Source organism: Pongo pygmaeus, chromosome 6 (genome assembly GCF_028885625.2).
Source record: "Pongo pygmaeus isolate AG05252 chromosome 6, NHGRI_mPonPyg2-v2.0_pri, whole genome shotgun sequence".
Taxonomy (NCBI): domain Eukaryota; kingdom Metazoa; phylum Chordata; class Mammalia; order Primates; family Hominidae; genus Pongo; species Pongo pygmaeus.
Window position 1 is genome coordinate 96149536 of NC_072379.2, and position 14154 is coordinate 96163689.

Genomic DNA, 14154 nt, shown 5'->3' on the forward strand with positions numbered 1-14154 from the left:
CTCATCATCTGTTTCCTCAATTATCTTTAAACTTGGGCTAATATGTACTTCAGTTATTCTAGAAATGACAACCTATTATCTACTTTGGTATCGGTTCTTTGACCAATACCAGTAGATTTCAAAATCATTCTTGGGATTGTACTGCTCTGTGATACTCATTCCATTCCTTGCTCCTCGATATGCAGCACTGAATTTTTCATAGTCTTATTTACTCCAGGATTATCCTAGTTTTGATATTTGTGATAGAAAAGAATGAAAATAGCTTTTCTTATAACAAATGAAAGTGAAAGTAGACAGTAACTTTTTGTTGAATGTTTTTACTTGATAATTTCAGAGATAGTTCTGTTTCTGTATATATAAATTTTATATACATATATAAAATTTTAGGTGTGTGTATACATTAAATTGTCATAAAATTATGATGGTTGGGAATCACCATGCTACCATACAGAAATAAACAAGAACACAAAAGAAAGACTATTTCCTGTTTCTTAGCATAGCTTATTTCATATTTTGATAAAGTTTAAAAAATAATTTGGCTCATTTAGAATTGGTTTTTCTACTACTAAATCCATTCATTTCCTGAAAAATGTGAGGCAAGATGAACAATATAAAAATTGCAAAGAAAATGAATGTGGAATATATTTTAAAATTCATAGAAATATCTACTCTAAATTGCTTTTGGAAATAGAAAATATATTTTTCATTATCATAATTTTAGAACTGTGAGTGTAACTGACGATCTCCTTTTTTTGTGTTAGGTAATGCGGATTTGATTAATAGAGTCTTGCTTGATGCAGGCTTTACAAATGAACTTGTCCAAAATTACTGGAGTAAGCAGAAAAATATGTAAGTATTTGTTCTTATTAATAAAAATATGTATTCTGCATTTCAATTTAGTTTCTCCTGTGGAAATTGGGTATGAATCTCATAAATTTACAGTTCATTAATAATGTTTAATATTTCTCAAGAAAATTGAGAACAACTGTACAGTTGTTGACAACTTGCATTTTCAGTTGTGGGTGTTTTTCAGTACTAATGTCTGCTATTACTCAACTTTCCATGCACATACACTTCAGGGTGAATAAACCAAATTAAATGGGCATGATTGTGTGTTTCTGTTTGTGCTAAAGTAGGATTTCTAGTCAGTGTTTATTTGGATTTCTAATAGCACTACCATACATCCAGTCGAGAAAATCTGAGTATGATTCTTATTTATAATCTCTTATCCACCCCATTTTCAATCACTAAATGCTAAATATTTCTCCTAGCAATGTTTTATTCTCTACCTCATAATCAAGGCCCTAAGATCCCATTTCTAAGAAATCACAGCAACTGATTTTTCTGCCTTTAGTGTTCTCCATTCCTCCACATGCAGCTTCTAGTCAATTCTCCATACAATTCATATTGGCCAGAATCTAACTCCTAAAATGCAGTTCTAAGTTCAAGATACAGTTGAAGCTCTCTAACATGGAATTCAAAATCATTCATTAGCTGACCATTGAGAAATTTGCACTTGAAACTTTGCTTCTTACTGTTTCTCTCCTTTTGTCTTACGTTTTTTTTCTATACCAAACACCAGCCATCTCTGGTAGCTTTCCCTTATGTATACATTCCTCTCTGCAAGTGACACCTTCCTGCTTTCTGTGTCATTGCTGTCAATTCATACTCCATGTTCAAAATGCACCTCAGTCATTGTTTCCTATGAGATGTGTTCCTTAAACATCCTTCAAGTACAAATTTCATAGATATTTAAATTATTAAAACATAGTTGTGCATCTATTGATATATCTCCTTTACTTCCTAAACTTACTTCTCTTTGTATCACCAACACCTAACTTTGTATTTTAGAATACGTTCAATAGAACATTTCCTTCTTTTGTCTTCTGTTTCAGCAAGGGAGTGAAAGCACGATTTGTTGTGACTGATGGTGGGATTACCAGAGTTTATCCCAAAGAGTAAGTTCAAATAACATCTGTAAAAACAAGTACATTACAAAAGACTGCGCCAAGGATTTGTACATTACTGCGTAAGGAAGCCATTCTTCAAATAAACTGATTGCCATTAGATTACATTGGAGCCATTGTTTACAGTATTACATTATTAAAAGATTTTATTTCTCTGAAAAATGACATTATAAAATTCTTCAATGATGTTTTTGCTTGCCAAGTATATTTATTACAAAATTTAAGAGACGTTTAAAGAGATTTTTCTCTTTGTAGATACAAGCTAAACCGGTGAAATGACCACAATGATTAAAACCAATCAGCAATATTTATGTAGCACTTAATTATCTTTCACTCTTCTTTGATGCATCTTATCTCTATTATCTTCATAACAGTCCAAGAAGTAGGCTGAGTAGGCACCAATACTTACTAACATTAATTGACCTATTAACTTACTTGTCCTGTTACCTGACTAGTAAACAACGGAGTAAAACTAGGAGTTAGCTTTTTTGATTCATAATGCTATGCTGATGCCTTGCTCAGTAATGAGTATCAGTTATGCTATCAATTACCACTAACTTCTTTAGACATACCTGAGATGTAGGCGTATCTGTAAAGCTCAGCAAGTCCACATAGGATAAAGTAGGTTATCAGGTAGATTAAAGAATACAAATGATGAGCCATTTCCTCCTTAGGGCTGGAGAAAATTGGCAAGAAAACCCAGAGACATATGAGGACAGCTTCTATAAAAGGAGCCTAGATAATGATAACTATGTTTTCACTGCTCCCTACTTTAACAGTAAGTATTGCTTTGGAATTCAGCTTTTCTCAATTTTTTAAATAATAAATTACTGCTACTATCTGCTTTCCCCCCAAATCACTACATTTTATGTTAACTACTCAGAATAGTCATCATTAAAAATAGAGTACTTGCAAGGCATTAGGAAAATAGAAAAGAAACATCATTTAGTTGAAGAGGCAAAATGCATACACAGCAAACAGTCTTCCAGTAATTTAGAGATAGCATATCTATTAGGCAGGCATAAGAAATAGAAACACATGTAGATAATCCCTCATATTACAACTGAAAATGTATTGAAAAACATTTAAGGAATTAAATAAAGTAGAGTAATTCCATTGACTGATTACATTTTATCAGTATTATAAAATATAATTATACAATTAATAATAGCTTATCTTTTAAAATATTTTATTGAGTTATTTCCCAAAAACCTTGTAATTTAATCCCTGAACATCTTTGCACATAGGTAGTATTTACTTTCATTTTCATAAATGGAGAAACAAGTTCAGAGAATTTCAAAGTTTTGCCCAGTGACATATATCTTATAAAAGACAAAGTCAGTTTTATGCATCCAGGATCAATCTTTCCACTTCACTTCAGCAGAACTCCTTAATATTTTAACAAATGTTGTGAAGTCGAGATTTGGCATGTATTCATTATGTTGTGAAAGCAGATGCAACCAAGCTAATTAATGTCCCCGAATCAATTAATACAAACCAATTCATGGATATACCAGTTAGCCTAGTGTATACAAAGGAAGAAGAGAGGAAGGACAGCACAAACATTTGTATAGTTTATAGATGCTAGAATTTTTAAGCAAAATACTATCCATCTGTATCTAATGACAGAAAATAAATATTATTATTCAATATATCTTGATAGGTGTTTTATTTATTTATTTTTTTTTTAGAAAGTGGACCTGGTGCCTATGAATCGGGCATTATGGTAAGCAAAGCTGTAGAAATATATATTCAAGGGAAACTTCTTAAACCTGCAGGTAAGGATGAATATTAAATACAAAAACACAACCAAAATTAAATGTTACTTGGCATTTATATTATAAACTGGCAATGTTTATCAAGAAGGTCATCAGAAGGTCTCAGACAAAATAAAGGCAATGCACACTTAAAAAAATTAAATAAAATATAACTAGTTACCTCTGAAGTTGGGATAAAATCAAATTGATACTACATAGATTTGAGGAATTTTCAAAACAGTGTGTATGTTTATACTCTGACAAAATTTATGGAATCAATTTAGTATAATAATCAAAATTTTTAATGTTGGATTAGCAACCCCACTCCAGCAGTCTCTCTTAATACTTTAAAATACCTACAAAGTTATATGGCCAAGGAGTTACATATTTGTACAAAAAAGTTAAGTTTCCAGCCCTGAGGGAAAAGATAAATATGGCATATTTATACTATATTCTACTAGGTGTCTGTCAAAGTGAATTAGGTAGGGATCAGTTAAAAATTTGCTATAAAATATATAGAAAAAATGACTTTTTGGAAAAACAGGCAAGTAAACATAGTAAAAGTGAGAATCAATGAGGATCGGAAGTGGGCTAGAGTGAGTGAATACAATAAAGTAAAAGCTATTAGTTTTTTTGATTGTATGATTCAGTGTTTGAAGTTTTAAAGGAGAGTATTTTGAGCCTTCCTGCTCCTGAGGACAGCTTTACCCCATCAGCGGATCTATTACATGAATTCACTCCATCACTTACTCACTAACTCATTCACCTATTTCTTCATTCACTCAATTGCTCATTTACTTACTAAATCAGTTATTCTCTCAGCCATTCATTTATTCACCCACTTTCCTACTAACCCACCTACTCATCCATTCATCTATTCATCTGTTCACTCTTTCAGCAAAGATTTATTAAGCACCTACTGCAAGCACTGGTGGGGTTAGGGAAACCTCTTAAAATATACCGTTTGAATGACCTCAAGTTTATGAGGCTTTCCTGACACTACTGTTTTTTATTTAGCTTATTGTATTAGTTAATTGGTCAGGTTGTGACTAATGAATACACTCTTTTGTGAATATAAATTACAATTTATGTAATAGTTTAAGAGCTATTAGCATTATTTCTTAATGAAGAACACAAAACTAAAACTTCTGTAATAAACTATAGTCTGATACTTGCTATCAAAATAATTAACTGTCATATTGCAAAGGTTGTATTACATCTAATTATACCTTTGAATTCAAATTAATTTTTCAGTTGTTGGAATTAAAATTGATGTAAATTCCTGGATAGAGAATTTCACCAAAACCTCAATCAGAGATCCGGTAAGATATTTTTTAAAAATTCTTATGCTATGTTTAATGTTTTCAAAATTCAATAGAAAAAAATATAAGGTCCTTATACAGTGGCAAATACATTCTCAGTACCACTACACTGAAGTAGTATTCTGAATTCTGAAAAATCCTATTTTTTCAAAGCTTTTTCTTGTTTAAATTAGTCAATATGTAATACAAGTATTTCAAAGTTATAACATGCAATGCTAGTTTATATATTGATTGACATTTTCTAATAAGATAAAACTTTTGTTTCTTATATACTGTTTAATCTTATTTTTCTACTGGATAAATTATTCCAGAATTTCCAATTATAACATGGTAATAATATAATCAAAATCCAGATTTTAAAAGTGAGGTGATAATCGCATTTTTGTCTTTCAGTGTGCTGGTCCAGTTTGTGACTGCAAAAGAAACAGTGATGTAAGAAAACTATTTAAAATCACTTTTGAGTACAACATTTCCTTGTGTTACTCTTGCTAAGACTATAATGATGAAAAAATATGCAGGAATTTTTAATCAAAGGCTAAAAAATTCTATGGAAATGTGAAATAATATATTCATTTGAATTTATATGCTTTTGATTTTGAACGTGAAATGCTTGAATTTTTAAAAATATGTATATATCCTTGGAAGGTAAAAAAATAGTCATGTCAATATGATGGTTCTCTTCGGTCTCAACTGTGTTACATTCTTCTGTACATATTTATCTTTAGCTCTATTTCCGGATAGGAAGTTTCTAACCAAAGCAACCCTATTGGTTATCAATGCAGTTTTCTCTCACCTATCACACTTTCTCTAATTTGTTCACACTGTATTATATAGTTATAGGAAAAATGTTTTAACTAAACCCGGAAGTATTACAGTTTATTATAAAGTTCTAGTTACATGGATTGAGTTTTAAGGTGTCTTGTATTACTTTCACTTCTGTTTGAGAAATTGAAAAAGGAAATGTGAACTTTGTTCAAAAGTTGAAGATGCTCTAAGAATGATACTAGATAAATAATTCTAAAAATTGAATAACAATGATGAAACAATATTTTCTTCCAGTCCTCTTTTGTGTGTCTGTATATCTCCAAGGGAAGCAGGGGCTTCATATCATCTTTATCACTCCTACTCCTGTGAAATTATGAGCCAATAATTTTAATGATTTTTGTAACTTATCTATTTCACATAGACTATGCAGTAGCTGTTTTAAGAGCAAATATTTTAGTAATAAACTGCTTTCACATTAGGAAAATGCAATGCATTACATCCTCAACTTTGAAAACAATGTTTTTATTTGTGATTTTTATTCAATACGAATTATTATATTGATTTTCATACATTAAAACATGATTTAAACTAGGTGGGAATTTATCCTGTGTTTCAGGGTGAAGTAAGTATTTTCTTAACCATGGACATTTTTTGTTTTGCATTTTGCTTTTAAATCTCCAATTATCCAACTACATATTTTTAATCTAAAGATATGAAATAATTATAAATAGTCTTATAGTACTGATGTGTTTTAAGTCTGTGAAACAGGATAACTAAAATGATATTTTTTAAAATATCTTTTTGTCAAAATCCTAAGTATGTGTTTAAATCAGTTATTCATTATTAAATAATTTTCTCTATCCAGTTTTCTGGATCATTTAGATGACCCGGAAATGGTAAAAAGATTATTTCTAATTTGCTCTTATGATTTGTTCAGACTGAACTGACAGTCTCAAGTGGATGGTTGGTGTTGGATTATCAAGCCTGATGGTTTGATATAAATCTATGCATGCCTTTATTTCACCAGAATTTAATGAACATATACGTTCAAGAGAAGATAGGCATTTAAAATTTTCTGTTTTTATTACTCTAATCATGTACGTATAATGGGGTAAAGACAATGCAGCCTCCTAACCTTTCTAAAAATGTGTTAACTGTTCACTTTATTTTGATAGGTAATGGATTGTGTGATTCTGGATGACGGTGGGTTTCTTCTGATGGCAAATCATGATGATTATACTAATCAGGTATGTACCTGAAATAAGAGGGAATTAGGCTTTCCAAAGTGTGTCTCCGGATCAACATTACAAAACCTCTTTCAGTGTTTTAGAAATCGATGAGTTGTTTTATTTCTGTCATAAAATAATTTGTAAAATGCTTAATATTATGTAAACCATTAAGAAATGCATGCTAAGTCTAGTTTTTATGTTATTTGATTTTACATTTTAGTACTGGTATCATTAAAACATACAGTTAAGGATTTTAGCATGATATGAACTTTTAATCTTTCAGATATTTAGAAAACTTTCACTTCAAAATTTGTCAGTTGATGATATCTAATTTAATATATAGCTGGTTAAAACTGATGTGATTTCTAGTCTCAAATCTGCAAATTAGCAGCACATAGCCTATTTTTAACAAATTTGAATTAGATGCCAACTAATTTCACTTCTGAATCTGCATTCCTGGCTTCTCTTTTTTAAAAAAACAAAGCAAAAGATATCTCAACCCTGGGCTTTTTTTGTTTTTTTTCTGGATGACAGTATTTATGGGGTGGAGCTGATTAACTCATGATTGTCCCTTTAGATGGGACTTGTTCCAGTTCATCACAGTCCCTCCAAGTTCTTTTTCTAGGCCAGCCTTCTCTCTCATTTATGCTACTTTTCCATTCCCCAGGGGGGCATTTGATCTTTTTTTTATTGTATATGTTTAAGGTGTACAACAAAATGTTTTGATTTGCATAGTTAAGTGATTACTACGTCAAGCCAATTAACATATCCATCATCTCAGGTTGTTAACCTTTTTTGCGGTATGGTAAGAAAACTTAAAATCTACTCTCATCAAATTTCTGGTAGACAACACAATATTATTAACTACAGTCCTCTGTTGTATGTTGAATCTCTAGGTTTATGCATTCTACATAACTGCTTCTATGTACCCTTTGACTTACACCTCTCCATTTCCCACCCGTGTTTTATTCATCTGGGAAGCATTTGATTGTGATTTAATGCTTAGTAATGTGTGTCCATTCTTTCCACAAATAAAATATCACACAGCCCCACTGAGTAATGAGAACACTTACTCTCATTTTAGTTTGTTCACAGTATCGTATACACGTTTCTCATTTGCTTTTGTTTTTAAGCTCCTCAGTTGTAGTTCAGTTTCTTTGTATTATTTCTTTTCACTGTAATGGTGATTCCTGTGTTCATTTTTCACTTACATTTTAAGTACACATTGCTTTATGATTTTTTTCTTCACCAGATTGGAAGATTTTTTGGAGAGATTGATCCCAGCTTGATGAGACACCTGGTTAATATATCAGTTTATGCTTTTAACAAATCTTATGATTATCAGTCAGTATGTGAGCCCGGTGCTGCACCAAAACAAGGAGCAGGACATCGCTCAGCATATGTGGTCAGTAATATCCACAGTCTAATCAATTCTTCTCAAGGGGATACTCAAGTGTCCTCAGTATCAAGTAGACTACTGAAATGACATTATTTTATTTTGTAGCCATCAATAGCAGACATATTACAAATTGGCTGGTGGGCCACTGCTGCTGCCTGGTAAGTCAAAATTTTAGTTTTATTGGTAATGAAAGAAAGAAGTTGTAAAATAGAAAAGCATCTGATGAAAATATGGATTTAGGGGACATTCAAATTTTTATTAAGGGAGTTAAGTTTTTTTCATTCTCTACATCACCTATTGGTAATATTTATAGTTTTTCCTAAGTGAACACTATAAAGTTACCATTCTTCAGTTTCTCATATGAAAACAATGTTATGCGGATGTAAACTTCAGCCTCTTTAGAGTCTTCTTTCCTCATCTATTGAAACTCTTTTCATTTGTATTAAATATTTATAAAAACATTACACTAATTTCTTTTAGGTGTATTGATCTGTAAGAAGTTACAATTTGTCTTTAATTTCCCAGTTGGATGTCTACATGCATCAAATTCATGGCATGATGGCAACCTTCTACCTCTTTACTATTGATACAAGGACTAGTATCGTTTTAGGGGCATCAGGTTGCTGAAATGGATCTAATTATTTCTTTTCACTGATGCTACCTTCGAAACCTCCCCCAACCCTCACCTGTAGACCCTACAACCTATGAAAATAAGACATTCAAATGGTCAATTGTGGCACTGTGGAAAGTCTGGAAGATCACATTTCTCATTGTTTAGTTGTAACTAAACCTCCTGTTACGTCTGGGATCCATGATCTCCCTCTTCCCTCTCTCCCTTCTAATCTTTTCTTTTTTTTTTTTTTTTTGTATCATCACACTGTATTGTTAGCCCTATTCCATGTAGATTAATGTACAATATTCATTTGATGTTGAGGTTTGCCCAGCTAAAATTAAGTGATTATATCATTAAAGCAGCAAAGAAGATTTTAGGATTTTAAAATTTTGAGAGTTTTTAAAAGATTTAGAAAATTGTTTTATTCTGAAAAATGGTATTTTCTGATGTGATTTTATATATTAATTTCAGTAGGCTTTTAAAATTTCATCATGACCCTGAAATACTTGTCTTTATCCTATATCCCCTTCCACCCCCACTTTTTTTAAACTAAATTCAGTTCTAGAAATTTGGCTCAGTTGTCAGTTGCTGTAAAACTGAAATGTGCTGTATCTCTCTATATAATATGTATATTTTGTTTCATGAAAGTTACATTACATATTTACAAATATATTCTATATTACAAAGTAAATAGTTAACAAATTCAAACCCATGGTATAAACAGCATCGTTTCTTTGTTGGGGGAGGGGAAACCCAGAAAACAAATGATTTTAAAAGCTAAAATAAGGAGACGTAATGAATGTGAAAACCAGTGTGCTGAAACAGACATTCTCCCTCTTAGAGGGAACACTTCTGCTTGATAACATTGCCTGTTAGGTTTCTTCACACATTGTGTCCCACTTGATCCTGAACAAGATCTGAACACTTCTGATTTCGTGACTTCTTTTACACATTACAAAAAGGTTACAATGTGTTATATAATTTTAAAAATACTTAAATAAAAACACTCCAAGACTTTCTTTCCCAAAATGATAAAGGGAAACAGTATTTATGTGTATGTGTACATGTAAAAACACATTTTTTCCCTAGATTTTTATTTTTTTTTTTAATTTCAAAAATTCAGGTCTATTCTACAGCAGTTTCTCTTGAGTTTGACCTTTCCACGACTCCTTGAGGCAGGTATGTAAATGCTCAGACCTTGTCATTGCCATAACAAAAATTTTCTTTTGGGATATGCTTGAAGTTCAACAAATTCAGAGAATATTTGTGTGAGAAAGAGAAAACAGGTCACCCATCTCAAACTTTTTGTCCAGCCTTTCCTAATGTTTTAGAAATTACCTAGGTCACACTGGCTTGATCTCATAGCCATCTTGTATTAGAATTCATTTATTCTATTGATATTTATCAGGCATCTATTATGGGCTGCCACGATATTGCACAACAGTAAACAAGCCAGTCGAGGCGTCCTGGTTTTATACGTTTATTTTGCTCTGTGAGAAGTGAAGACTCCAGGGGAGTGACTACAGAGGCCCCTCCTAATGGTGTTCTTTGTTTTTACTCCCCCTCCCCACCCAAGTTGAGATGGAGGATGATGACTTCACGGCCTCCCTGTCCAAGCAGAGCTGCATTACTGAACAAACCCAGTATTTCTTCGATAACGACAGTAAATCATTCAGCGGTGTATTAGACTGTGGAAACTGTTCCAGGTAATTTCTTTATTTCGGGAGTAGTCCTATTTCATTAAGAAATTGTATATACTGTTATAATCATTACAGAAAAAAACTGAAAATTGTGTTGGAGTCAGAGATGTGAGTAATTGTTTTAAGCTGAAAATGTCAGCGATCTTTAGTTTCTCTGTAGGCTTTTAAAATTTGTAATTTTTAAAATTCTAACTTTGATAAGCTGTTATTTCTTCAACTATAATAACAATTACATGATCAAGATAATTCCTTTCTCTTTAGGCAGAACAGAGAAATTTGGTTATATTTTAACTTTTTTTCTTAAAATAACCCATATTAAAAATTTCTAATATGAAGTTATTAAATGTATTAGTAATTCTAAGCCAAATATTATTTATTTTTCTATATGGTAACTAAACAGATTTACAAAAAAAAAAAAGTCTTGTTTTGTTTTTGCTTCTAGTCTTCTCTGACTTGAAGAACTGAATGTTATCTTTATTTGAATTTGAAGGAACTGGGAAAAATACCGTTTTTTTAGGTCATGGTTAATGTTAGTCAGTATCCATAAAATATCTTTTAAAAAGAGATGGAGAATTTAATTTTGTTGTAATGAGGGTAGAGGAGAAAGGCAAGATGGGGATTTTGAGGGGAAAGTAATAATTAACACCACAGGATTCCTGAGAAGACAGCAGCAAGTCACAGCTTACAAAGCACAGAGTAGAGACACTTTGTTTTTAGAGGTGGAGGGAAGATTATTCTAGAAGAAATGTTACCATAGCGGAAGAAGAAATAGGAGGAGGTGAGGTAATCTGAGATTATGAAAGTGCCAGAATAGTTAAAAAAAAATTTTGCAAGAGGGGATAAGCAACCTATCATGAATTTTTAGGAGACGTGGTCAGTATGTTTTATGACTTTCTTTAGCAAACCTCTATGTCCAAGGAGGAGGTAGAGTATATAAAGAGGAGAGGAAAGGGAAGGAGGAGTCAAACATGAACTCACAAAAAAGCAGACTATCTTGTTTAGAGGAGATTAGCATATCAGGCTATGGACTTCAGGAAATGGGATTGTGGCATGTTTATTGGATACATCAGAGTTTCACAGTCATTGGCCTTTTATTAATTGACATCCAGCAAGAGCAATGTGTGCTAAAAGAAGTAAGTTAAATTGTAAAGTGAAGGTCAGTATAACCAAGACGTTAAATTGAATCATACTTTCCTTTTGATTTGCTTTATGGAAATCAAAGCTTAACAGGGCAAAAAGAAAACCCCTCTTTTCTGCAAAATGTATAATGATAAAGAAATTACTTTTTTAGTGATATATTTACATTTTTTATGTTGGTTACTAAAGTAAGAGCAGCTTAAGGTGTGGACAAAACAGGGGATGGAATTCAAAACCCTTGATTCTGTCCATGTCTGTGTTGTGCAGTGCAGTAGTTACCACCCATAGGTGGCTATTGAAATTTCAATTACAGTTAAATTAATTAGAATTAAAATTTTGTGCCTCAGTCACACTTGTCACATTTTAAGTGCCCAATACCCTCGAGTGGCTAGTATTTACCATACTGGACAGTGCAAACACCTTTTCCATCTTCACAGAAAGTTTGCTTGATAGCACTGTTCCGGACTTTTCTCTGCCCTTAGTTTGGGCAAGATGCCTAGACATTTTTGTATTCCCTGTTGTGTTATCTGTAAAATAAGGCAACTTTGGCATAAGCATCATAATTCTTTGTATGTGCAAAGAAAAACTTTTTTCTATGTGCATCAACAACTAAATTGTGCTTATTTTGCAATGAGGACTAATACTTTTAAATGGTCACACATAAAACATGTTACAATTTTTTTATTCATTTGACATAGGTAATACAGTCACACTAATAAATGAAACATTTTTTTCTTCTAAAATCATACTCCTATTGTGCTGGGAATGGTTTATGTTTCAAATGTCGTATTTTGTCTTTCATTTTAATATGTAAAAATCTTTGAAAGATTTCCATTTATTTTGGAAAAGATTCTCATTTTCTATGATACCATATTTATTTTGCAGAATCTTTCATGGAGAAAAGCTTATGAACACCAATTTAATATTCATAATGGTTGAGAGCAAAGGGACATGTCCATGTGACACACGACTGCTCATACAAGCGGAGCAGACTTGTATCCTTTGACATCAGAGCTATCTGGAAAGGAAAACCATCTTAATGCATTTTGAATCTTGTCACATTGTTTATGCTCATAAAGAGAAAACTATTAGACTGCTCTGATCACCTCGCAAAGGCAGAATTGATTCCTCACTCAAAATTTGGTTGGCATGTCAAGAATAATTATGCTACACATGCCCCAGAGAAGGATAATTCACAATTTAGTTATTTAAATTCCTATGTACTTGAATTGTGTTGGATGAGAGTAATGATGTATAAGTTATCTCTTACATGTTTTGGGAAATACATTGCATTGTATTTATTTTTAATCATGTGAAAAAAACTAACATGAGATTCCTTAACAAGTCTCTTTTAGCTGATGGTCCAAATCCTTGTGACATGGTTAAGCAACCCAGATACCGAAAAGGGCCTGATGTCTGCTTTGATAACAATGTCTTGGTAAGATCACACTTCTACTGGATTAAAATACTATAAATTAATGGTCACTGTCCACAAGAATTCAAGGAGACAAATTGCAATTTTAACTCAAACATAATGTCTTAACCATAGTTTTTCTCATGAACATGACATACTTGCTGGTAGATTTTTTTCATTTCAGTAGTTTTCATGGTTAGCATAAATTTAACAGTTGCTTCTTTTATATGTCCTTCCCACAGAAATTGTGCTTTCAAACACAATTCCAATCAGTTTAACTCATAGTAAATGTTAATTATGGTATATTTGTTGCCTCCATTTATATTCCAATCCTGAAGATATAAAAGTTAATTTTATTATATTTTTGTTAATTTGTCTTCAGTGAATTGAAAAACCTGTTATACAGCCATTGTTTTGTTATTATAGAGTTCTAGTTTCTTTTGGGTGGTTTCTGATTCTATCACATATTAGATTTGTATTATTTCCTTTAATTGTACTAATTTCTTTTTCTAGTGTTTGAAATTAGACCAGGTCAATTACATAGGGTTTGATAAAATATTACAAATCATATTTAATATATGTCACTTAAAGATGGCTTACTACTTTACTATTCTGACTTACTGTGTATTGATTACATACAAGGTAGGTAATACGTCATCAGTATGTACTACATTAGCTTTATCCTTTTAAAATTTTTAAGAAATATTAATCTATTCTCAAAGACGAAGTCCACATAAAAATCTCTGTCTACCTCTTTTTAACTAATTTTAAATACAATACTTCCCAATTCTGATTCTTCAGTGTGTGCCACTGCATGAAATTGTTTGAGTTATTTAGGTTTACCTCTCAAA

At 31.8% G+C, this 14154-nt stretch overlaps 1 protein-coding gene across 4 annotated transcripts in view; it reads left to right on the forward strand.

The window, feature by feature from the left end:
• The window catches only part of CACNA2D1 (calcium voltage-gated channel auxiliary subunit alpha2delta 1), a 498341-nt gene that overhangs the window by 472074 nt on the left and 12113 nt on the right, over nt 1-14154 (forward strand). For all 4 annotated transcript variants that reach the window (XM_054495187.2, XM_054495190.2, XM_054495188.2 and 1 more), the window contains 13 exons: nt 762-849; nt 1896-1958; nt 2642-2745; nt 3659-3745; nt 4979-5046; nt 5440-5478; nt 6987-7058; nt 8293-8445; nt 8545-8597; nt 10176-10231; nt 10629-10758; nt 12775-12884; nt 13245-13327. In XM_054495187.2, the coding sequence (XP_054351162.1) occupies nt 762-849; nt 1896-1958; nt 2642-2745; nt 3659-3745; nt 4979-5046; nt 5440-5478; nt 6987-7058; nt 8293-8445; nt 8545-8597; nt 10176-10231; nt 10629-10758; nt 12775-12884; nt 13245-13327 (1106 nt within the window). The remainder of the gene's footprint in view (nt 1-761; nt 850-1895; nt 1959-2641; nt 2746-3658; nt 3746-4978; nt 5047-5439; nt 5479-6986; nt 7059-8292; nt 8446-8544; nt 8598-10175; nt 10232-10628; nt 10759-12774; nt 12885-13244; nt 13328-14154) is intronic.